This window comes from Erinaceus europaeus, chromosome 15, assembly GCF_950295315.1.
Source record: "Erinaceus europaeus chromosome 15, mEriEur2.1, whole genome shotgun sequence".
NCBI classification, from domain to species: domain Eukaryota; kingdom Metazoa; phylum Chordata; class Mammalia; order Eulipotyphla; family Erinaceidae; genus Erinaceus; species Erinaceus europaeus.
This window is the reverse complement of record NC_080176.1, coordinates 9822928-9847816: the sequence shown is the minus strand read 5'-3', so window position 1 is coordinate 9847816 and position 24889 is coordinate 9822928. Positions and strand designations below refer to the sequence as shown.

The 24889-nt window shown below is 50.2% G+C and overlaps 1 protein-coding gene across 2 annotated transcripts; it reads right to left on the bottom strand.

The window, feature by feature from the left end:
• Positions 1–4186: 4186 nt before the first annotated feature.
• Positions 4187–24774, bottom strand: EARS2 (glutamyl-tRNA synthetase 2, mitochondrial). 2 transcript variants are annotated; one of them, XM_007516568.3, is made up of 9 exons: positions 24504–24763; positions 21877–22032; positions 19451–19640; positions 18243–18718; positions 16642–16750; positions 14396–14549; positions 14167–14297; positions 4998–5127; positions 4187–4606 (listed from the first exon to the last, which is right to left on the bottom strand). In XM_007516568.3, exons 1-9 carry the CDS (start codon positions 24640–24642, stop codon positions 4523–4525), a joined length of 1569 nt encoding a protein of 522 aa, XP_007516630.2. In that variant the 5' UTR covers positions 24643–24763; the 3' UTR covers positions 4187–4522. The 2 variants fall into 2 exon arrangements, with proteins under 2 accessions (XP_007516630.2, XP_060028793.1); XM_060172810.1 differs by lacking the exon at positions 21877–22032 and having other exon boundaries at positions 24504–24774.
• Between the last annotated feature and the right edge of the window lie 115 nt (positions 24775–24889).

The following is a 24889-nucleotide window of genomic DNA, read 5'->3' as shown; positions in this document are numbered from 1 at the left end:
AATTATTATAATTAAAATTGATATTGGATAAGACAGAGACAAATTGAGAAAGAGAAAGAGAAGGGGAGAGAGGGAGAGGCAGACACCTGCAACCCTGCTTCACCACTCGTGAAGCTTTCCCCCCTGAAGGTAGGGAGCGTGAGCTTGAACCCTGGTCCTTGTGCACTGTAGCATGTGCTGAGCGTTCAGCTGACCGCCCCACTCCCGCCACCCCCAGCTGCGAACAGAGCAATTTCATCTCCTCTTACTGCCCTGGGTGCAGCTGACCCATACAGGAGCTCCTGGCTGCCCAGGGATGGGTCCCTGTGAATGAGAATGGGGAAGTGAGTGGGGCAGCGTGGCTGCAGAGAGGGAGGAAAGAGGAGGAAGTGAGGAAGGCCCTCTGCTGCTTTCGGTTGCAGTTGTGAGCAGAGGTGGGTGCAAAGAGCCTGGTCCTCGCTGCTGGCTCGATTGCTTAATTAACTAACCCGAAAACCAGCCTCACCCCTCACCCCGTTAGTTTCCCGTTAGGTGGAGTATGTAACCCTTTTGGTTTCAACTGACTGGACTCTGGGTTGTTATTTGCAGCGACACTCTTAAGAGTATCCCGTCTGTGTGTCTGTGTCTCAGCCTCTTCCTCCACCACTCCTCACAACTCCTATTCTCCCGTGCCCATCATGCCAAACTCTGGGATCTGACCCTGGCAAGTGTGTCCCCGAGGAAGAGCACAAACAAGACTGCCCCATTGCATCTGCTGCCTCATGGAACAGATAATCCTTGCTTCTGGTCATTTTTCTTTTTCTTTTTTTTTTTTGTCTCCATCCAGGGTTATTGCTGAGGCTCGGTGCTTGCACCATGAATCCACTGCTCCTGGAGGCTAGTCCCCCACCTTTGTTGCCCTGGATCCTTACACAGGTCCTTGTGCTTTGTGCCACGTGCACTTAACCCGCTGTGCTACCACCTGACCCCCCAGCCATTCTTTTTGCTCTAACATTTATAAATGCCATTAGAGTTGTGAGCACTAGGTTCAAAAATCAGGCTATTTGTAATACTTCCCAATATCCGAATGTCATATGATCACACTCAGGAACCTCAATGCCAGTAAGTCATAGCACAGGGCCAGGTGGGGGTACACCTGGCTGAGCAGTTACAGTGCTCAGGGAACTGGGTTTGAGCTCCTGGTCCCCACCCTCTAGGGGGGAACCTTCGCAAGGAGTAGAGCAGTGCTGCAGATTTCAGATTTCTTTCTCCCCTTTAGATCATTTTCATTTTTGTTTTTTTAGATCAATTTCTTTCTTGTCTCTATATAATAATTTTTTTAAAAAAAGACCCACAGCATGGCTTTATATTTTATTTTCTTCTTTTTATTATTAATCTTTATCTGTTGGATAGAGACAGTCAGAAATTGAGAGGGAAAATGGGTGATAGAGAGAGAGACAGACAGAGAGACACCTGCAGCACTGCTTCACCACTTGTGAAGCTTTCCTCTTGCAGGTGGGGACCAGGGGCTCGAACCTGGATCCTTGTGCACCGTAATATGTATATTCAACCAGGTGCGCCACCACCTGGCCCCTTTTGTTTTCTTCCTAAGTATCTGCAGAAACACAATCAGCTGAGCAGATTGTGACCAGCTTACTGTTCCTTCAAGTAAAGCCTAGGTCTCTACAAAGTTTGACTTTTTTTTTTTTTTACACGTATAAAGACAGAAAGAAATTAATAAGGGGAGAGAGAAAGGGAGAGACACATACAGCACTAATTCACCATGCATGGAGTTTCTCCCCTGCAGGTGGACACTGGAGGCTTAAACCCCAGTCCTTACACATGGTAACGTGCACGGTCAGCCAGGTGCACCACTGATGACCCTCTGGACAAACTCTTAACCCACTTTCCCTACCCCTGGGCTGGGAGAGTGTATCAGCAAGCCTTTGCTCGATACCTATCAAAAACTCAGTGGCAGTGAACAGTAAATATTTCTTCTCTTGTGATTTGCACATGTGCAGTCTGGGAGCAGCTTCACTGAGTGCTTGTGGCCTAGGGTCACCTGGGAGGGTCACAGCCAATGTCAGCTGGGACTGCAGTCACCTGAAGGCTTGCCTAGGGCTAGGAGGCTGGCTCCCAAGGGGGCTTATTCTCCAGACTGTTGGCAGGAGGTCTCAGTTCACAGACTTTGCACTGGGCGGCTCCAGTGTCTTCATGATGTGGGAGCCGGCTTCCTCCAGAGGGAAGCTGCGAGGCCTCTTTCACAGAATCCTAAGAGGCTGCTCCAGGGGGAAGTCCTCTGGCAGCCAATCAGGGAAGACCTGAGGTACTGCGGTGTGTGTGTCGGGGGTGTCTTGTGGCCAATCACCATCCTCTTTTCCTTCTAGTTACCACTTGGCTTCTCACCCCTCAGAACACTCCACCAGATGGTAACTACCCCTTAGTGGCTGGGAAGAGGTGGAAGACACAAAGAAAAAAATAGATATATAATATTAAAAAAGAGAGAGAGAGAAAAAAAACCCAGCAAATGTGAAAGTGACCAGGCCCAGGACCAGGTCTGGAGCATTGGAGAAGAGTAAGGGGAGGGCTGGGTGGTGGCGCACCTGATTAAACTTAAGCAACCAGGATCAAAACCCTGCTCCCCACCCTCGGAGGGAAGATTCACAAGTGGTGAAGCACAGTACTGCAGCGGTCTCTCTCCCTCCTCAACTCCCACTTTTTCTCTGTCCTTAAAAAAAAAAAAAAAGGAAGGAAGGAAGAAGGGAAGGAAAGAAAGAAAGGAAACAGGGGGCTGGGCAGTAGCAGTAGCGCAGCGAGTGAAGTGCACGTGGTGTGAAATGCAAGGTCCGGCATAAGGATCCCAGTTTGAGCTCCCGGCTCCCCACAGGGGGGTTCACTTCACAAGCAGTGAAGCAGGTCTGCAGGTGTCTATGTCTATCTTCCTCTTCCTCTCCTCTCTCAATTTCTGTCTGTCCTATTCAGCAACAACAATAGCAATGGCAACAATAAAAATAACAAGGACAGCAAAAATGGGGGAAAATAAATAAAATTAAAAAGAAAGAAAGAAAAAAGAAAGAAAGAAAACAAATGGCCACCAGGAGCAGTGGGTGGATTTTTTTTTTTCAAAAAATTTATTTTATTATTATTTTTTTTAATTTTAAAAATTTCTTACAAAAGCTTGTACATGCATAACATTGCTCAGTTTTCCATATAAAAATACAACCCCCACTAGGTCCTCTGTCATCCTTCTTGGACTTTTTTTTTTTTTTTAAATAATTTATTTCTTCATTGGGGAATTAATGTTTTACATTCAACAGTAAATACAATAGTTTGTACATGCATAACATTCCCCAGATTCCCATTTAACAATACAACCCCCACTATGTCATTCATCATCTTTCATGGACCTGTATTCCCCCACCCACCCACCCACCCCAGTCTTTTACTTTGGTGTAATACTCCAATTGCATTTCAGGTTCGACTTGTGGGGGTGGATTTTTAATATAGGCACTGAACTCCAACAATAACCCTGGTGGCAAAAAAAAAAAAAAATAGTAGCAGATGATTGCTAAGGAGGGGAGCCACCAGCTGGCCCATGTCCAAGGACAATCAGCAGCAGGAAAGTCAATGTTCCCCCCTGGCAGAGAAGGAGCTTCTCCTCTTTCAACCCTCAAAGAAATCTGACGTAAAGTTCAGTTATGGTGATTGCTAATCGTCCTCCATCGTCCAAACCCAAACCCAGAACTGGGGAGGCCTGAGTCCAAGGAGAATTCTGTCTCCTCAGAATTCCTGTGCTGAAGCCCTCCGAGTATCAGAACATGCGGCTCTACTTTCGTCAGCAAGGCATTAAAAAGCTACCGGTTAAAGTGGTCCGGGAGGTGGCGCAGTGGATAAAGCATTGGATTCTCAAGCATGAGGTCCTGAGTTCAACCCCTGGCAGCACATGTACCAGAGTGATGTCTGGTTCTTTCTCTCCTATCTTTCTCATGAATAAATAAATAAATAAAAAATGAGTCAGCTAGCATGGCCGTTAATCCAATCTGATTGATGCCCTTGTTGGAAGATGACATGTGGACACAGAGAGAGGCCAAGGGTGTCCCGCACAGAGCAATGGCTATGAGGACACACACATCGAGGACAGCCAGCAGTTAGTCAGGGAGGCAACACCTTGAGCTTGGACTTCCAGCCTCCAGAGCTAAGAGAAAGGAATCTTCACTTACTTAAACCATCCAGTCTGCGGGAGTTTTTAATGGCAGCCTGTGCAGACTAACATCCGGGTCCTCTGAAATGTTCTGCAAACCCGCTTCTGTGTAACCTGGTATCAGAAATCAGGGCTGTGGTGGTCTCCCTTTCAGAGTCAATGAAGGGGTGGAGGTGCAATTCCTTGGTCAGTTGGGGGGGGGGGGGCCCTGGGGTGAAGCCACAGACGCACTCCTGCACTCCAGACTCCAGTTCCTTCCACGAGCTTCCGGAAGGGTCCCGTCTGCTCTTCTCCTCTCCGGGGGCAGCTTCCCCCTGCTGCACGGGCCCCTCGGTCACCTCCACTGCCCTGTGCATCGTCTCTCTAGCTGGAAAGCACCTTCTGTATCCGTTCCCGGACTTCCTTGGGTCCCAAGGTGACCATCATCTCAGCTACAGGGGGTCCTTGCTAAGAACACACAGAGAGAAATGCTGCCTTACTGCCTGGACCAACCGGAAGCGCCAGAGCCCAGTCTCAGTCTGGAAGTTAAGTTAGGTCTTAGGCCAACCCCTAGGAGCCAGCTCTGCATTTCTCCACCTGGGTCTGAGGAGGGGGACCCAGGACCTGTCTTCCTCATGTCGATGTGTCTGTCACCCCCAGCCAACCCCCAGCTTCACGCGTCTTCGCAGTCGTTTTTGCTATACCTCTGTATCTGCACAGAGGTTTTCAATAAATACTGTCTGTTGCATGGTTGAGTGAGGGGTGTGATTATATTCCACTGAACTGAGCTCTGTGTCCGCGGATCATGCCACTACCTGAGGGAGGGCCGGGGAAGGGGCTGCCCCACCGCCCGCCTCACCAGCTGCCCGCTGAGCGCCACCCGGAGGACCTTCATCACGTGGCTGTGCTTGGTGCCTGCCAGGCCTTCTGACAGCTTCTTCAGTTCTCTATTCAGCACGTCCTGGGTCAAGGCCACCTCATCTAACAGCCTGAAAGAGGGACCAGTGGGTCAGGGGCCTGCGAGGCCCAGGGCAGTAGGTGGGAGGGAGGGACAACCTCTAGAGACAAATTCACAACCAGCATTTAAGTCGGCTTGAGGGAGGAAGAGCTGCCTTGTGGCGAGAAGTGCAAGGACTGGCTCAAGGATCCCGGTTCGAGCCCCTGGCTCCCCACCTGCAGGGGAGTTGCTTCTCTGTCTTCCCCATCTCTCTCCAATTCTCTCTGTCCTATCCAACAACGACGACATCAATAACAACAACGATAACTACAACAATAAAGAAAAAAAGGGCAACAAAAAGGAAAAATAAATAAATATTAAAAGAAAAAAAAAAAAAACACCACCAAGCAACCCTTGACACAGAGAACCCAAGCAGGTGGGAATGGATTAGTTTGTAACAGGTAGAGCCTCGGGTTGGGACTCCAGGTTTGAGCCCCGGCACTGCATGTGCCAGAGTAATACTCTAGCTTCTCTCTCGCTCAAGTCTCTTTGTCGCATGTGAATCTCTCTCTCCTGCTCCTTCTCATATGTAATTTAAAAATGAATCTTTGGTAGGCCAGGTGGTGGCATACCCAGCGAAGTGCACATAGTCTGAAACACAAGGACCCGCGCAAGAATCCAGGTTCGAGCCCCTGCTCCCCATCTATGGGGGGAGGGGGAATGCTTCATAAGTGGCAAAGCAGGTCTGTAGGTCTCTCATCTCCAACCCCCCCCACCCTGCTCCTCTCTCAATTTCTCTGTCCTATCCAATAAAATTTAAAAAGTGGCCTCCAGAAGCAGTGGGTTAGTAGTACCAGCAGTGAGACCAAGCCTCAGTGAGAACCCTGGCAGCAAAAAAAAAAAATCTTTTGAAGGGAGAGAGATGGTCAAGGAAACAGCTCCTGTGGACGCTGCACTGTATTGGCCCAAGTTTGAGCACAGCTTCTCCAACACGGAAGGAAGCTTCCATGCTGTGGTCTCTCTCTCTCTAACAATTTATTTATTTTTATTTCACTTTTTTCCATACTCTAACAATTTATTTATATATTCATTCATGAGAAAAATAGGAGGAAAGAATCAGACGTGATCACTTTGGTACATGTGCAGCTGGGGATGGAACTCGGGACCTCATGGTTGAGAATCCAACGCTTTATCCACTGTGCCACCTCCTGGACCACTCTCTCTGTCTCTCTCTCTGACACACACACTCTCTCTGCCTTCTCTATCTAAAAGAGGAGGAGGAAGGAGGGGAAAAGAATCTAAAAAGTGGACATAAGGGGAGCCGGCGGTGGCGCAGCAGATTAAGCGCACATTGCAGAAAGTGCACCCACCGACATCAGGACCCCAGGTCGAGCTCTGGCTCCCCACCTGCAGGAAGTCGCTTCACAGGCACTGAAGCAGGCCTGCAGGTGTCTTATCTTTCTCTCCCCCTCTATGTCTTCCCCAGCTCTCTTGATTTCTCTGTCTATCCAACAACAACGATAACAATAACAACAATGATGATGATAAACCACAAAAGGGAAAAAAATAAATAAATAAATAAAAAAGAAAGCTGACATAGGGTAAGGCTCCTAAGAGGACACCGTCAGTGTCTGCAACTCCCTGGCTACTAGTGGGAGAAAGACAGACACCTGATGGCCTAATTCACTACCAGTGAAGCACCCCCACCTCAGTTGGGGAGTGAGGTTTCGAACCCAGGTATCTTCACATAGTACTTTGTGTACTTATTAGAAAGAAAGAAAGAGTGGTCCGGGAGGTGGCGCAGTGATAAAGCTTTGGACTCTCAAGCAGGAGGTCCCGAGTTCGATCCCTGGCAGCACATGTGCCAGAGTGATGTCTGGTTCTTTCTCTCTCCTCCTGTCTTTCTCATAAAATCTTTAAAAAAAGAAAAAAGAAAAATAAAGAAAGAGGAAGAGATGGAGGGAAGGAAAGAAAGAAGGATAAAGTTAAGACATAAAGGGCTGGGTGGTGGCGCACATATTACAGTGCACAAGGATCCAGGTTCAAGCCCCTGGTCCCCATCTGTAGGGGGAAAGCTTTGCCAGTGGTGAAACAGGGCTGCAGGTGTCTCTCTGTCTCTCTCCCTCTCTATCTCCCCCTTCCCTCTTGATTTCTGGCTGTTTCTACCTAATAAATAAAGATAAAACAAACAAAAAAAGTAAATTAAAAAAACCCATTATATGAAAAAAAAAAAAAAAAGTTAAAACATGGGAGCTGGGGAGAGAGCATAATGGTTTTTCAAAAGACTTTTTAAAACCAAAGCAATGTTCAGCTCTGGTTTATGGTGGGGGTGGGGATGGATATGGGTGGGATTGAACCTAGGACTTCAGAGCCTCAGGCTCACTTTGCATAACCATTATGCTATCTACTCCACCCAAAAAAACTTTCATGCCTGAGGTTCTGCAGAACCAGATTCAAACCTCAGCAACACCACCAGCCAGAGCTGAGCAGTTCTGGTGTCTCTCTCTGTATATCTTTCTCTATTAAAAACAAACAAATAAAATATTTAAAAAAAAAAAAAAAATATATATATATATATATATATTTATGTCCGGTAGGTAGCGTAGTGGTAAAGCTTTGGACTCTCAAACATGAGGTCCCGAGTTCAATCCCCGGCAACACATATGCCAGAGTGATGTCTGGTTCTTTCTCTCTCCTTCTATCTTTCTCATAAATAAATAAAATCTTAAATATATATATATATATATATATATATATATATATATATATTTAATATATATATTTAGAGGCCAGGTGGTGGTGGCACACCTGATTGACTGCACATGTTACAATGCACAAGGACCCAGGTTCGGGCCCCTGGTCCCCACCTAGGGGAAAGCTTTGTGAGTGGTGAAGCAGGGTTGCAGGTGTCTCTGTCTCTCTCTGATTATCTCTCCCCTCTCAATTTCTACCCATCTCTATCCAATAAATAAATATAATTTTTAAAAAAATAAAGTAAATAAAATATTAAATACATATGTATTTTAAATTAAAACATTCACTATTAGTGCTTTAAGCCTAGAGCTCAAAAGACATTACAAGGGGGTCAGCGGTAGTGCGGCGGGTTAAGCGCAGGTGGTGCGAAATGCAAGGACTGGCGCAGGGATCCCAGTTAGAGCCCCTGGCTCCCTACCTGCAGGGGAGTCGCTTCACAGGCGGTGAAGCAGGTCTGCAGGTGTCTGTCTTTCCTCCTCTCTCCATTTCTCTCTGTCCTATCCAACAATGAACAACATCAACAACAATAATAACCACAACAAGGCTACAACAAGGGCAACAAAAAATGGCCTCCAGGAGCAGCAGATTCATGGTGCAGGCACTGAGCCCCAGCAATAACCCTGGAGGCAAAAAAAAAAAAAAAAGACATTACCTGATCATCTAAAAAGAAACTCAGGCGGGTTCAATCCCCCACACCACCAAAAGCCAGAGCTGATTAGTGCTCTGGTAAAAAAGAAAGAAAATAAACTCAGGGGTGGGGATAGATAGCATAATGGTTATAAAAAGAGCCTCTTCGGCAGACTGGGAGTATGGACCGACCAGTCAACGCCCATGTTCAGCGAGGAAGCAATTACAGAAGCCAGACCTTCTACCTTCTGCATCCCACAATGACCCTGGGTCCATGCTCCCAGAGGGATAGAGAATGGGAAAGCTATCGGGGGAGGGGGTGGGATATGGAGATTGGGCGGTGGGAATTGTGTGGAGTTGTACCCCTCCTACCCTATGGTTTTGTTAATTAATCCTTTCTTAAATAAAATAAAAAAAAAAAAAAGAAAAAAAAAAAAAAAGAGCCTCTTCAAGTCTGAGGCTCCAAAGTCTCAGGTTTAACTCCCTACACCACCATAAACGAGAGCTGAGCAGTGGTCTGATAAAAAAGAAAGAAAAGAAAGAAGGAAGGAAGGAAGGAGAGAAGGGAGGAAAGAAACTCAATCAGGGGGGTCGGGCGGTGGCGCAGTGGGTTAAGCGCAGGTGGCGCAAAGCGCAGGGACCGGCGTAAGGATCCCGGTTCGAGCCCCCGGCTCCCCACCTGCAGGGGAGTCGCGTCACAGGCGGTGAAGCAGGTCTGCAGGTGTCTATCTTTCTCTCCCCCTCTCTGTCTTCCCCTCCTCTCTCCATTTCTCTCTGTCCTGCCCAACAACGAATAGCGTCAACAAGGGCAATAATAATATCCACACCGAGGCTACAACAACAAGGGCAACAAAAGGGGGGAAAAATGGCCTCCAGGAGCGGTGGATTCATGGTGCAGGCACCGAGCCCAGCAATAACCCTGGAGGAAAAAAGAGAAAAAAAAAGACGAAGAAGAAAAAAAAAGAAACTCCATCAGGAGTAAGACACAGGCTAGAAAAAAGAAGCCCTCTGGGGAGTGATCTGAAACAGCTTCAAGACTGGTGGGAAGACACTGGCAGGACAGGGGAGTGCAGAGCAGCAAAGAGAAAAAGCCAGGAGACCCCAGCTCGACCGGGTGCGACAGCCTACTGGCTCCCTTGCCGGGGCACACTTCGAAGATCTGAGTCTGAAGGGGCAGCTGCCACAACCCCGGCACAGCAGCCGGCTGCCTGTCCTGAGTGTGTCTGGGCACCAAGAGAAGCTGACTCCCAAGTCAGTGGGGGCTGGACTTGGAGCATCTTGGTTGCCGCCCCGACTCTGGGGGAAGGGTCAGGGTGAGATGAGGCCGCCACGCTGGACAGGGGCTGAGGCTGGTAACGGGCCCTGATGGCTCACGAGGCTTCCTGAAAAAGGTTTTCAGCGGGACAGACGTCCTTACTGCACTGGCTTGAGCAACAGTCTGATCTAGGCACGGAAGAGATTGTTCTTTTGGGAGTCGGGCGGGAGTGCGGCAGGTTAAGCGCACATGGCGCAAAGTGCAAGGACCGGCGCTAAGGATCCCAGTTCAAGCTCCCAGCTCCCCACCTGCAGGAGGTCACTTCGCCAGCAGTGAAGCAGGTCTGCAGGTGTCTGTCTTCTCTTCCACTTTCCATTTCTCTCTGTCCTATCCAACTACAACAACAGCTATGACAACAATAACTACAACAAGCACAACAACAAGGGCAACAAAATGGGAAAAAATAGCCTCCATGAGCAGTGGATTCTTAGTACAGGCACTGAGCCCCAGCAATAACCCTGGAGGCAAAAAAAAAAAAAAAGAAATAGTTCTTTTACGAAATGCATGATTTATTTATGAGACTGACAGAAAAAGAACCAAAGTGTCCCGCAGACTCGTTCAATGCCAGAGGTCAAAATCAGGACCTCATTCACACAGGGTAGACACTTGACACGTCCTGGGTTTCTGAAGTTATTGTTCTTACTGCACCATTAACTGGACCCAGTTGTTTATGAAATGAAAGATGTAAAGGGGGCTGGGCAGGGATGCGCCTGGTGGAGCAGAAAGGCTACAATGTGCAAGGACCCAGTTTCAAGCCTGCCCACCCCCCACCTGCAGGGAGGGAGTTTCACGAGCTGTGAAGCTGTGCTATGGGGGTCTCTCTCTTCCTATCACCCCTTCCCTATTTCTTTCCTTTCTTTTTTGTTATTTATTTTCCCTTTTGTTGCCCTTGTTGTTTTATTGTTGTAGTTATTATTGAGGTCATCACTGTTGGATAGGACAGAGAGAAATGGAGAGAGGAGGGGAAGACAGAGAGAGGGAGAGAAAGATAGACACCTGCAGACCTGCTTCACCGCCTGTGAAGCGACTCCCCTGCAGGTGGGGAGATGGGGCTCAAACTGGGATCATTACACGGTCCTTGTGCTTTGTGCCATGTGCGCTTAACCTGCTGTGCTACCGCCCGACCCCCCCCCCTTTTTTAACCTTTATTTATTGGATAGAGACAGCTGGAAATCAAGATGGAAGGAGGTGATAGAGAGGGAGAGAGACATAGAGACACCTACATCACTACTTCACCACTTCCTTTTTGAAAAAAATATTTATTTAGGGGTGCTGGGCATTAGTGCAGCAGGTTAAGTGCACATGGCATGAAGCACAAGGACTGCGCGAGAACCACATAAGGATCCCAGTTCGAGCCCCCAGCTTCCTACCTGCGGGGGTTAAGGGGAGGGCAGCTGTGGAGGGGACTGAGGATGCTCTCCAAGCTGGCCAGAGGGGCAGAGAGACTGCTAGGGGGAAAGACATAAGGACACAAAGCGAAGCTAGTGAAGTGTGCCTTCTGTATAAAAAAAGGAGGGGGTGCACTCCATTAAGCGCACATGAGCCCCCGCTCCCCACCTGTAGGGGGGACGCTTCTCGAGTGGTAAAGCAGGTCTGCAGGTGTCTTTCTCTCTCCCTCCCTCTCTTTCCCCCTCCCATCTCAGTTTGCTACAGCAAACTGCTAGAGGTTCCTAGGCGTCAAACATACATCAAGGGGACACAACCAACTATGACTAGGCCGCCTCTAGACCCAGCCTGCTGCTCCTCTGCATTACTAGCAGAGTTCTCAGACAAGCTTCTCTGTGCCTCAGGTTTCTCCCCTGTGAAATGGGAGTAATTACAGTACTTACTTCCGCTGCAACAAATTTAGGCACATACACTCCCAATACACACACACACGTACACGTACACGCACACATTCTGCATGGACACAACGTGGCAAATAATTGTTTGCTACTATTATCTAATTTAATAGTCACAATAAAGTGAAGGTGAGGGAGACATGCTTTACGTGTATGAAGCCGTGGGTTCAGTCACACACACACGCCCCCAACGCTCCCCTCCGCCCGGAAGTGAAGCGGGCACGTGCAGGTTTCCTGGCCAGCGTCCAAGGCCCTTACTCCTGATGCCAGTGCCCCAAACCCCATTCTCAGCCTGCGTGCATTGGCAGGGGCCCCACTCGGGGTCCAGCAGATGTTCTAGGACTAAGCCAAGCAGGATGTCCCATTCTCCAGGCCTCTGACTGGCTTGGGGACCAGAAGAGCAGGCCAGCCGGACCCAGTCAGAGTTCATCAGAGGACACAGCTGGGCTGGGAAGCGGAGGCTTGGGGGGAGCGCTCTCTCCTAACCCCCGTGGGGACTGAGAGACTCTGCCCTCCTCCTTGCTGGTTGTGAGGATAAAACTTGTAGCTGGGCCACATTGAACTCCTCTGTATCCTGGCGTGGCCACATAGGTGGGAGCAGTTGTGTGACTTTAAAATTTTTTTAATGTTTATTTATTTTCCCGTTTGTTGCCCTTATTATTTTTTTTATTGTTGTTGTAGTTATTGCTGTTGTTATTGATATCATCGTTGTTAGGACAGACAGAAATGGAGAGAGGAGGGGAAGACAGAGAGGGGAGAGAAAGATAGACACCACTTGTGAAGCGACTCCCCTGCAGGTGGGGAGTGAGGGGCTTGAACCGGGATCCTTTAGCCAGTCCTTGCGCTTTGCGCCACCTGCGCTTAACCCGCTGCGCTACCGCCCGACTCCCCGGCTGTGTGACTTTTAAGTCAGCCGTATGGTGTCCCCTTCCCTTTTCCTCCGGCCTCCTGACACGGGCTGACCTGAGTCACTGTGAACCAAAGGGGGGCAGGAGCAAACCCTCGGAACAAACAGCAGGTCCCTGGAGATGAGGGGGACCTTGTCTGAGCCACCTGCCCCTGACTCTCACGTAAGGGAAAAAGTATGTTCCCGTGTGGCTATAAGCTCTGTCTCTTCCTGTGTCTGGAAGAGAGTCCCACCCTCCACCGGGCTCCTCCAGGGCTCTGCAGAAAGAAGAGCCAGCCTAGAGGTGTGTGGAGCAGCAAAGGGGCAGACAGACAGACAGACAAATGGGTCTTGGGCATCTAGTTCGGCCCTATGGCGGCCACCTTCTTTCAGTCTCAGCAATTACATTAACCAGCTGTTCTCCCCTCCTGATTATGCAGCTTCAGCTTTGCTCGCTGCCCTTCCGATGCAAGAGTCCTGTGCTAGTAACTGAGTACTAGAGTACTAGAGTACTGTTATAGTAACCACTCACAGGCCTGGGGGTGCCTCTCCCATGCCGGCACGCCTTGCTGAGGAACCTGAGGCTCTGGGTTCAAGTGCAGGCACCACGTGGAAGCATCAAGGGTGATCTAGTAGGCGCTTCGGTATCTCTCTTCTCTGTCTTGTGCCGCTCTTTTTGTCTCAAAATACTACCCCCAATACTAAAGGCAGCGGGTACCATGACAGCACAAGAAACTTACATGTGTGAGATTCCGAGTTCAATCCCTGCTAACGCCTATGTCAGAGTTGGTACCCTGGTGTTGTCTCTCTCCCTCTAATGATAATAGTTAAATTTAAAAAGCAGGAAGGAACTGGGCCAGAGAGCTCATGAAAGACACTGAGCCCATCCTCCTGCCACCACTTTATAAAACAAACACTCCCCCCCCAAAAAAAAAATATATATATGAAAAGATAGCATCACGATTATGCAAAAAGATTTATGCCTGAGGCTCTGAGGTCCCAGGTTCAACCCCCAGCACTGCCATAAATGAGAGCTGAGGGAGTCGGGCGGTAGCGCAGAGGGATAAGCACAGGAGGTGCGAAGTACAAGGACCAGCATAAGGACCCTGGTTCGAGCCCCCGGCTTTCCACCTGCAGGGGAGTCGCTTCATAGGCGGTGAAGCAGGTCTGCAGGTGTCTGTCTTTCTCTCCCCCCTCTGTCTTCCCCTCCTCTCTCCATTTCTCTCTGTCCTATCAAATAATGACATCAATAACAACAACAATAGCAACTACAACAATAAAACAAGGGCAACAAAAGGGAATAAATAAATATTTAAAAAATTTTAAAAAGAACAAGAGCCGAGCAGTGCTGTGGCAAAATACTACTGCTAGCAATGGTAATAATATAAATTAATTAATTAGTATCACCAGCTTAGGGAAGAGGAAATGGGAGGAACCTGGCCAACGTGAAGCCATCTGGCTGGTAATATAACTGGACAAGGCGGGTGGGGACCAGGTGTCACTGAGCCCAGGGCCGCCATCCTGCCTCTTCTGGGACGGCCTGGCTCCTCTAGACAAGCCCCCGACACACATAGGGGTCCCCTGGGGATCACTAGCAGGGCCTAGCAGCCGTGCCCTGGAGTAAGGGACCTAGCAGTGTGAGAGCAGGAAGAAGGGAGCAGAACTCACCCCAGCACCCCCTTGGTAATCACATCCGCCTTCTCCGAGAGGGCGTCCAGCTGCACCCGACGTACCGCGGGCCGCGTCCACAGGTAGGAGTACTCCGGGGACACCAGGTCCCGCAGGCGGCAGAAGTGGCCCTGAGGCGAGCGACAGGCCATGAGGCGCTGGATGAGGCCTAGACAGACTGCCACCCCCAGCCCCCACCTGCAAGGTTGGGGTTCCAGCCCACAGGCACCTGTCTCAGCAGGAGGATCCTCTCCAGGTAGGCGGGGTCCAGGACACCAGGGTCCTGCAGCTGGTCCCCCAAGGCTGCTTCCACCAGCGCCTGCAGCTCCCCCACCAGCTGGCGCCGCTGAGTCTCACTCCTCACTTGGCGGAGGAGGTGCAGCCTGTGGGAGGCAAGGGGCGGGTGCCAGGCCTTGGGTGGGTGCTGCCAGCCCACACCCTCCAGCCCAGACTTGCCCTCCTGGCGCGAGCACTCTTCTCCCCAAAAGGAGGTGCCAATTTTTGTTCTAGAAGGACAGGCATCTGCCCAAGGTCCCCAAACAACCTGGGGACCTGCTATTTCCTGGGGGTTTCTCTACCTCTTAGCTGAGGCCAGACTGTAGCTCAGCGGTAGAGCACATGCTTTGCATGAGAAGCCCTGGGTTCAAATCCTGGGACTCAAAAAAAAAAAAAAAAGAGAGAGAGAGAAGCAAATGAGTAGATGACATTTGAAAAGATGTACTTTATGATTTTTTTAAAGTAGGTTTTTAAAAAAATATTTATTTTTCCTTTTGTTGCCCTTGGTGTTTATTGTTGTTGTAGTTACTGTTGTTGTTAATGTCATTCGTTGTTGGATAGGACAGAAATGGAGAAAGGAGGGGGAGAGAAAGACAGACACCTGCAGACCTGCTTCACCATCTGTGAAGTGACTCCCCTGCAGGTGGGGAGCCGGGGGCTAAAACCGGGATCCTTATGCCAGTCCTTGTGCTTCACGCCACGTGAGCTTAACCTGCTGTGCTACCGCCTGACTCCCTTATTTATGACTTTTATTAATGCCATGGCACCAAGGCTTCAGCAATGCATAATTCCACCATCCAGGGCAGATTCTTTTTCCTTTTATCCAGAGGATGAAAGATAAAAGAGAGAAAGAGAAAGGGGGGAGGAGTAAATAGTGTAATGGTTATGCAAAGACTTTTATGCCTGAGGCTCCTAAGTCCCAGGTTCAACCCCCAACACACACACACACTCCTATAAGCCAGAGCTGAGCAGTGTTCTGGTGTTTCTCTCTCTGCATCCCTCAAAAATAGAATTTTTTTTTTTAATTAAGATTTGGGCAGGGGTAGTTAGCATAATGGTTATGCAAACAGACTCTCATGCCTGAGGCTTCATCAAGTCCCAGGTTCAATCCCCCCTGCACCACCATAAGCCAGAGCTGAGCAGTGCTCTGGTAAAAAATAAATAAATAAATAAATAAAAATTAAGATTTAAGGAACTAGTGGTGGCACACCTAGTTGAGCGCAAACATTACGATGCACAAGGACCCAGGTTCAAGCCCCCGGACCCCACCTGGGAAGGGGGAAGCTTTAGGAGTGGTGAAGCAGTACTGCAGGTATCTGTCTCTCTCCTTCTCTGTCTCCCCAACCCCTCTCAATTTCTTTTTCTTTTGTAACTCTAATTTTATAGAACAGAGAGAAATTGAGAGGGAAGGAGAATAGAGACACATGTAGAAATATTTCACCGCTTGTGAAGCTTTCCCCCTGCAGGTGGGGACTGGGGACTTGAACCTGGGTCCCTGTGAATGATAACCTGTGCACTTAAACAGGTACTCCACCACCTGGTCCTGTCCCCTCTCAATTTCTCTGTCTCTAAGTAATAAAATTAATCAACATTTAGTATATATATGATTTCAAGGGTAGTCTTGCATGAGGCCCCAGCTACCTACGTACCTACACACACACACACACACACACACACACACACACACACACACACACACACACACTCTTACACACTCACTCTCTCTCTCACCCTCTGGTCATTGCAAACATTCTTTTACAAATTCTGTTTTTCCTTTATTTCATTTTCTTTTTTACCAGAGTACTGATCGGCTCTGGCTCATAGCGGTGCAGAGGATTGAACCTGGCACTTCGGAGCCTCAGGCATGACAGTCTCTCTGCATAACCACTATGCTGTCTATGTCTGCCCTCTTTCCCTCCTTTATAAACAGCAAAGCCTCTATAATTCAAACACTCCCTCTGGCCCTTGCAGTACAGGGGACTGAACTTGGAGGCCTCACACATGCAAATCTTCCACTCTCCCGCTGAGGCACCACCCGGACTCCTGTCAGCTGCTGTTGACAGAACTCAGGCAAGCGGCCTGGAATGACTGTGTGGACACTTCCTCCCCTGTGCAAAATCCTTGGGTCTAACATCTAATCTCATGACACTGACAAGGAGAACACCTTCCTCCCAGAGGCTCTCCAGAGTCCCCACTCACCTGTTGAATTCTGGAAGTTTATCCAGGTCCAGGAGGGCTGAGTGGCAGATGACTCGGGTCAAGTCAAACTGTTCAATCAGCTGTGGCAGGGTGCGGCCCATCTGGTTCTCTGTTGTGAGGGAGGCCTGGGGTCAGCGGTCTGTCTCCCTCCCTCCAACTGTCAGATGTGGGGGGAGAGGAGGTGCATAATATAAGCACATACTGGACTTTCCAACCCACTTTAACCAGAGGGATTCGTCTTTCAGTGAGTTTATCAAAGGCCTGAATGAGCTTTCCTGTGCAGCATGGGGCAATCACGAGAGAAAGACAATATGCAAAATAGCCCTCTTGGTTAGTGCGCTGCTTTGCCCCAAGCATGACCCAGGTGCGAGCCCAGCCCCCACTACACTGAAGGGAGCTTTGATGCTGTGGTCTCTTTTACTGTCTCTCTCTCTGTGTGTGTGTGGGGGGGAAAGAAACAAAAAACAATCAGGTTAATCTAGTCCTCTCCGCCCTCAAAGAGGGAGCAGCGAGAACGGCCCACCTGTGCCTGGATGGGTGTAGAGCAGGCAGGGTGCAGGACTTGCAGGCCTGAAGCCCTGGGTTGGGTCCTCAGCCAGGCCTGTGCTAGAGAAGTGCTCTGCTCTCTGACCCTCACTAAAACACCTCTTCTTCTTCCTCTTTCTCTTCCTCTTCCTTTCTTTTCAGTGATGGAGCCTCATGTGTGACTCCACTGCTCTTAGGCCAATTTTCTTATCTTTTTAAACAATTTTTCTATGTGCAAAGAGCTGGGCTCAAGTCCCTGGTCCCCATCTGCAGAGGGGAATATTTGAGAGGTGAAGCAGGGCTGTAGGTGTCTCTCTCCCTCTCCCCCTTTCCTCTGTCTCTATCCAATAAATGAATAAATTTTTTTAAAAAAGATTTATTTATTCCCTTTTTGTTGCCCTTATTGTTTTATTGTTGTAGTTGTTACTGATGTCGTTGTTGCTGGATAGGACAGAGAGAAATGGAGAGGAGGGGAAGACAGAGAGGGGGAGAGAAAGACACCTGCAGACCTATTTCACTGCTTGTGAAGCGACTCCCCTGCAGGTGGGGAGCCGGGGGCTCAACCCAGGATCCTTACACCAGTCTTTGCACTTTGTGCCATGTGCACTTAACCCACTGTGCTACCGCCCAACCCCCCCATACCCATTTTTTAAAAATCTTGTAAACCACTTTAAATCACTGATGAATTTTTTTCAGGGGACCAGGCAGTGGCACATCTGATTAAACACACACATTTCGGTGCACAGGACCCAGGTCCAAGCCTCTGGTTCCCACCTGCAGGGACAAAGCTTCGTGAGTGGCGAAGCAGGGTTGCCTATGTCTGCTGTCTCTTAACCACCCTACCGAGTGACCTATCTCCCAGTCTCTTCCCGTCTGGGTGCTTTCCCAGCACTCGTGAGGCCTGGTGACTCTAATTCGAGCCAGTGGAGTAGGCACTTAGCCCCATTTTACAGATAAGGCACCTGAGTCCTAGAGACCATGCCCACATTCAGAATCTCAGCCTCCAACACAGCATCTGGCCCGTGGGTCAGGCTCGCCTACAGCACAGCCCCTAGGCCTCCCTGGCGGGTGTGTACCTGTGAAACCCGAGCCACAGTTGGTGACGATGTCGAGCAGGGCCTCGGGCAGGAAGCCGGCGTCGGCAAAGTGCTCGAGGAAGATGTCGCCCTGCCGCTTGGAGAGCTTGCTGCCGTCCTGGTTGAGTAGCAGGGGCAGGTGGGCGAAGCGCGGCGGCTGCCAGCCCAGGGCCTGGTAGAGGAGCAGGTGCTTGGCGGTGGACACCAGCCACTCGGAGCCCCGCAGCACGTGGCTGATGCCCATGTGGTGGTCGTCCACAACGCAGGCCAGGTGGTAGGTGGGGAAGCCGTCGCTCTTCAGGATGACCGGGTCCCCCTCCACGCTGCCCACGGCGTGCCGCGTCCAGCCGTGCACCAGGTCCCGGAAGGCGGGTGCCGCCTCCTCCTGCAGTCGGAAGCGGATGGCGGGCTTGGGGGTCTCGGCCAGCTTCTGGGCCACCTGTGTGGGGCTGAGGCTGCGGCAGCGGTTGTCATAGCTGTTGGGAAACGGAGCAGAAGCTCAGGGCACCTTGACACCCAGGTGTCCTGCTTTCACTTCTCATACATTTTTTTAAGTAGATCTTTTTTTTAAATTTTTTTTAAGTATCTTTATTTATTGGATAGAGACAGTCAGAAATCAAGAGGGAAGGAGGTGATAGAGAGGGAGAGAGAGACAGGGAGATACCTGCAGCCCTGCTTCACCACTCGTGAAGCTTTCTCCTTACAGGTGGGGACCAGGAGCTCGAGCCTGGGTCCTTGCGCATTGTAATACATGTGCTTAACCAGGTGTGCCACCATCCAGCACCCAAGTAGATACTTTATCGACCAGAGAGAAGTTGAAGGAGGAGAGGTGAAGGAGAGAGACAAGAGAGACAAGAGAGACACCTGCAGTACTGCTCCACCACTCATGAAGCTTTCTTCCAGCAGGGACCAGGGGCTCGGACCCAGGTCCTTGACCATGGTAGCACATACACTTAACCAGGTACACCACCTCCTGGCCCCTCGTTAATATTTTTAAAAACTCATCTTACTGGGGAAATGACGGTTTGCAAGGCAGTTGTTGTCACAGGCGTGCAGCTTCCCGTCTTCCCGTGCTAGATGTCTGCACCCCACTCCCACTACCAACTTGTGACCTCTTGTACCGTCACGTACTGGGCTCCCAGTACCGTCTGCACTCCCTCTGCCCCATCCCAGCAGCCTCCTGGGGCAGGCAGGCGGGGGGGCCTTACCGGGGTGTCTGGCGGTTCCTCAGGGCCTCCTTCTTCAGGAGCTCCAGCCGTTGCGTTGAGCAGAAGCAGGGGTAGGCAGCCCCAGTCTTCAGCAGAGCCTCTGTCGCCTGGGCGTAGAGCTCGAGCCGCTGGGACTGGAGGTAGGGCCCCACAGGGCCGCCCCGGCGGGGGCTCTCATCAGGAGGGATGCCTGTGCGGTGGGCGGGTGGGGAGCAGAGTCACTATGCATAAGCACCGCAGCTTTGGGGGATGTCCCAGTGCTATGGCACCGCTCCCCTCCCTGCGTCCCTCTCAAAAAAAAAAAAAAATCAGAGACACCACTGCAACAGAAACAATCTCACAGCAGCCCATGATGTTGCTTCCCTTACAAATTTCCCCTCTTTAAGAAAACAAAAACAAAAGGAGGAGGTTCAGGCTGCTGAGACAGCACGACTTATCTGTACCTCTCTCTCTCTCCCTCTCCCGGAAAGTCAACTCAGACTAGTGAAGTCCTAGTAGCGGGGGCAGGCGGTGGCGCACCTGGTTGAGCGCACATGTTACAATGTGCAAGGACCTCAGTTCGAGCCCCCAGTCCCCACCTGTAGGGGGAAAGCTTTGCGAGTGGTGGAGCAGGGCTGCAGGTGTCGGTCGCTCTGTCTCTCTCTCTCTCTCCCTCTGTAACACCCCATTCCTTCTCAATTTCTGTCTGTCTCTATCCAATAAATAAAAGATATTTAAAAAAAAAGACTAGGATGAGCAAGACGTATGCATATGGGAGCCACGTTTAAAAAAAAAAAAAAGTTCCAGTAGCAACAAGGAAAAAAAAGAAAACCCAAGAATATCCCAGCCCAATTTATCTCACATACATCTATATATTTATACATGTGTGTGATTTTCTTTTCCACACACGTGGACTTTCAAATGTGCACTGAGGCCTCACTGTGTGTGATACCACCGAACAGCCTCCCCCATCCAATCTCCTCACTCCTTTACTTTAGAGAGAGTAGAGAGACAAGCAAGCAGAGAGAGGCGAGACACCATAGCGCCGCAGTGTGCCCATGTGTGTCTGGCTGTAGGTAGGAGATGGCATGAGCGCTACCCACAGAGCCATCTCCCTGGATCCTCTCAGACAAGACCAAACTATGTTAGAGAGCAGTCCTCGGGCCAGCAGAAGAATCCACTTGGACAGTGCACTGCTTTGGCAGCTGGGCAACTTGGGTTCGAGCCCGGCACCCACCACACTGAAGGAAGAGTTACTGCTATGGTCTCTTTCACTCTCCCTCTCTCCAAAATAAATAGATAAAAGCAATGAGATCGGGCACTGGGGAGATAGCGTAACGGCTATGCAAAAAGCCGAGGCACCGAGGACCCAGGTTCAGTCCCCAGCACCGTAAGCCAAAGCTGAGCAGCGCTCTGGTAAATAAACAAGTAAATAAATAAATAAAAGAGAGTAGTCGCGGGTGGCACAAAAGCGTGAGGACTGGCGTAAGGATCCCGGATCAAGCCCCCGGCTCCCCACCTGCAGGGGAGTCGCTTCACAGGCAGTGAAGCAGGTCTGCAGGTGTCTCTCTTTCTCTCCCCCTCTGTCTTCCCCTCCTCTCTCTATTTCTCTCTGTCCTCTCCAACAACGACGACATCAATAACAACACCAATAATAACTGCAACAATAAAACAACAAGGGCAACACAAGGGAATAAATATTTCTTAAAAATTAAGAAAAAAAGAGAGTAGTCTTTCACTGACAGTTCCTTAAGCTGTACCTTAGTGCCACGGCACCGATCACTTCCTAGCAAGGTGACCATGAGTTAATCTACCTGCCCCCCTCACCATCCGCCCCCTCCCCACTTCAGCACGGGGTAATCATTACAAACAGGCCCGCAACTGGGATCTGTGAGTGGTCTTGCTGAATACATCCCTCGGCTCAAGGCATCTTGACTGAATAAGGACTCACTCTGGAGGAACCTAGATGGAGTTCATCATTTACCTGAGATTTGAGCACGGCCCCAAAACAGCCTTGGTATTATGGGTATTCTTCCTTGGGAACCAGAACCAGATAACCAGTCATGCCTGTCCTGGCAGCCAAGTGGCAAGGGTTGACCCAGGAAAAAAACATTCCTTTCCCCTCACCCTCCACCTCAACCCTCCCTCCCTCAAGTTAAGGTGTCCTCAGGATTAAACTTCCCACAGAGGGGAGACTGATGTCACAGGCTGTATATGTTTTGCTTGGCTTCGTAGAATGTGGTTTAAAAAAAAATGTGAGCTTGGATTCAACAATGGGAAGCATTCACTGAGAAAGAAAACAGCAGAGAAAACTTGGGAGTTCTGGCTCCTCTCAGAGATCAGATGTTTTGACCAACGGAGGCGGCGTTCCACCTGGAACAAGGGCCTGCTCACAAGGCCTCACCTGGCAGAGCGCACCTACCGGCTCCTCTCCCAGCCACCCTCACCTGCCCACTCCAGCATGTCCTCAATATTCTCGGCGGCCCCAGGCACAAGGCGGGTCTGGTCTGTGTCTTCCAGTCTCAGGATGAAGCTCCCTTGGTGTTTCTTGGCGAAGATGTAATTGTATAAGGCAGTGCGGAGGCCGCCCAGGTGCAAGAAACCTGGGAGAAGGGAACTGTCAGCGGCTGGGGAAATAGTTCAACTTCTAGGACACCACTTACTAGCCTCTACCTTTGAGGTATTTCATTTTTAGGAACTCCAGCCTCCTTGTGTGTCAGTTGTTAAAAACAAAACATAGGAAGGGAGCCAGTTGGTCGAATATGCATGTTACCACGTGTAAAGATGTGGGTTCAGGGAGTCGGGCAGTAGCGAAGTGGGTTAAGCACAGATGGTGAAAAGCGCAAGCACCGGCATAAGGATCCTGGTTCGAGCCCCTGGCTCCACACTGCAGGGGAGTCACTTCACAAGCGGTGAAGCAGATCTGCAGGTGTCTGTCTTTCTCTCCCCGTCTTTCCCTCCTCTGTCCATTTCTCTCTGTCCTACCCACGGACAACAACAATAATAACTATGACAATAAAACAACAAGGGCAACAAAAGGGAATAAATATTTTTTTAAATTAAAAAAAAAAAAAGACTTGAGTTCAAGCCCTGGGTCCCTGCCTGAGGTGATGAGGCGAAGCTTCACTAACAATGAAGCCGGGCTGCAGGTGTCTCTCTCTTCCAATCTTACCCTCTTCTCAATTTCCCTCTGTCCTTTCAAATAAAGGGAGAGGGGGGAGTGAAAGAAAAAATGGCTGTTGGGAGCAGTGGATTCATAGTGCAGACACTGAACCCCAGTGATAACCCTGGGAAGAGGGGGGGCGGGAAGCACAGAGGGCAGGCAAGGTAGTGTGTGTTTTGTGGTTCACTTGATCCAGGTTAGAGTCTGGCCCTCAGGGAACTGAAGAAAGCTCTGATGGTTTGCTCTCTCTCTCTTCCAACCAGAAAAAGTCAGCCCCAAACAGTGAAGCCCCGGCAGAAAACAAAACCAAACCCTCCCTTCTGCGTTGCTATGTGCCTACATAGTAGTATAGTTGTGTATTTGGACCTCAGCACCTCCAGATCTTGATATCCAAGTACAGAAAACACTTAGAAGCTTACAACAATCTGACAGTCATGTTACATCTAGAGCCAGACTGTGACAGAGCCGACTGAGTGTACACATTATTATTCGTAAAGGATCAGAGTTCAAACTGCTGCTTCCCTCTTGTGGGGGGGGGGGGAGAAGCTTCATTAGCAGAAAAAGCTTCTCCCTCTCAAATATTTTCATTTGCTTATTACTGGATAGAGAAATTTACAGAGAAATTTAGAGGAGTGGGGGAAATAGAGAAAGAGAAAAGGCACCTGCAGTCTTTTCTACGTCACCACTCATGAAGCTTTCCCCCAACTAGTGGGATCCAGGGGTTTTGAACCTGGGTCCTTGTGTGCGGTGATGTGTGCGTTTAACCAGGTGCGCCACCTCGTGGCCCCTCTTTTTTCTCCTCTCTATCCCCGCCTGTTCCTCTCACTTTTTCTGTCCTAGTGAACAAAAATGGGGGTGGGGGTGGGGGAAGCAATGTTACATCTGTTAAATCTAACAAAAAGGAAGAACTGGCTCACATTTCACTTGCTTTTTAAGATCTTCATTTCGCCAGTGATTCATGGGCACTTGTTTTTATAACAAGTCCACCCACATGGGTTGGAAATTAAAAACCAGTTCTTCCACCATGGACAAGTACTGCTGTCGTGTGTACTGTGCGGCTGGCATCTTGTCACAAAGACGTGGGATTTGTGTCTGTGTGTTTATGTTAATGTTTGCGACTTGTCAAGATGGTATCGTTTATTTATTTCAGGAGAGAGGGAGCGAGCTCCAGAGGGAGATGACAGAGCAGCACTCTGGCACATGCGGTGTCAGCAGCTGAACTTAGGATCTCGTGCTTGAAGTTCAAAGCTACTACGCCATCTCGCAGGCCACCAAAGAATACATCTTTACTGAAAAGAATTTTGGCAAGTGGGTGGGGGAGGCCCTAAACTGAGAGCGCCACTGGGATATCCCATGGCCTCTCGATGGCCTCTTCTCCCAGAATAAGCTCCATAAAACGTGTCTGCGGCTCGCAGATGGGTTTTCCCTGCCTTTCCCCTGAACAGACCTACACTCTGGGGCCAGGTGGTGGCGCACTTGGTAGGGGGCACAATGTTCAAACCCCCGGACCCCACTTGCAGGTGGGGGGAGCTTCCCAAGTGAAGCTGTACTGTGCTGCAGGTGTCTTTCTATTTCCATCTCTACCTCCCCCCCTGGATTTCTTTCTCTATGCAAGAAATAAGCCAATTAAAGAATCTAAACTCTTTGCTGAAATCTTCCGGGCCCTATGTGAATCCTTTCACTTGGTAACTTCAAGAGTCCAGTAGGTTAGTTGGTCACAACAGTACAGGGTAACAAAGAAATTCCTGGAAAGGCCAACAATTTCCGCTGATGGGCCACTTTCTGCCTCCGTAAAATGGGGTCGCGCCGCCCGCCCAGCCAGGCCCCACCGGAAGCGATACGTCAAGGACCACTGCGGGGCGGGGTGAGCCGGTGGGCCTCGGCCTGCAGCGTCACGTCCGCCCAGGTTACCTGTGGGGCTGGGGGCGAAGCGCACTCGCACCGCCGCCCCGGGATCAATGCCCAGACTGGCCTCACGCCGTCCCGTGGGGTCGCCCGAAGCCGCCCGCAGCCTCCGCGCCAGCAGCACCCTCTTCACTAGCACCGCCATGTGGGCTGCGATCGCACACGTGGGCCTCTCGCGTCGCGTCACTTCCGGGGACTCCGCTCGGCCAATCCCACTCCGCCACAACGAGCGCGGCTCCGCCCCTTTAAAGGCGCAGGCTGCCTAACCTCCAAGACCACGCCCCCCTGCCGCCAGTCCCCCTCATCCGGCTCCGCTCCGGCCCCACTCGGCCTCCAGGGGGCAGAACCGGCACGAGCGGGCGTTTTCCCGGACCCGCCCCCCTGGGCTCCCC

What these genes read in the sequence shown, in the direction of transcription:
- EARS2 (XM_007516568.3), bottom strand. Translation starts at nt 24,642, where the DNA reads ATGGCGGTGCTAGTGAAGAGGGTGCTGCTGGCGCGGAGGCTGCGGGCG. An exon ending in CTGTGGCTCGGGTTTCACAG is followed by an intron (nt 16,751 to 18,242) that starts GTACACACCCGC and finishes CCCTCACAACAG; the next exon opens with AGAACCAGATGGGCCGCACC. An exon ending in TGGCGCTCAGCGGGCAGCTG is followed by an intron (nt 4,607 to 4,997) that starts GTGAGGCGGGCG and finishes GTGTGTTCTTAG; the next exon opens with CAAGGACCCCCTGTAGCTGA.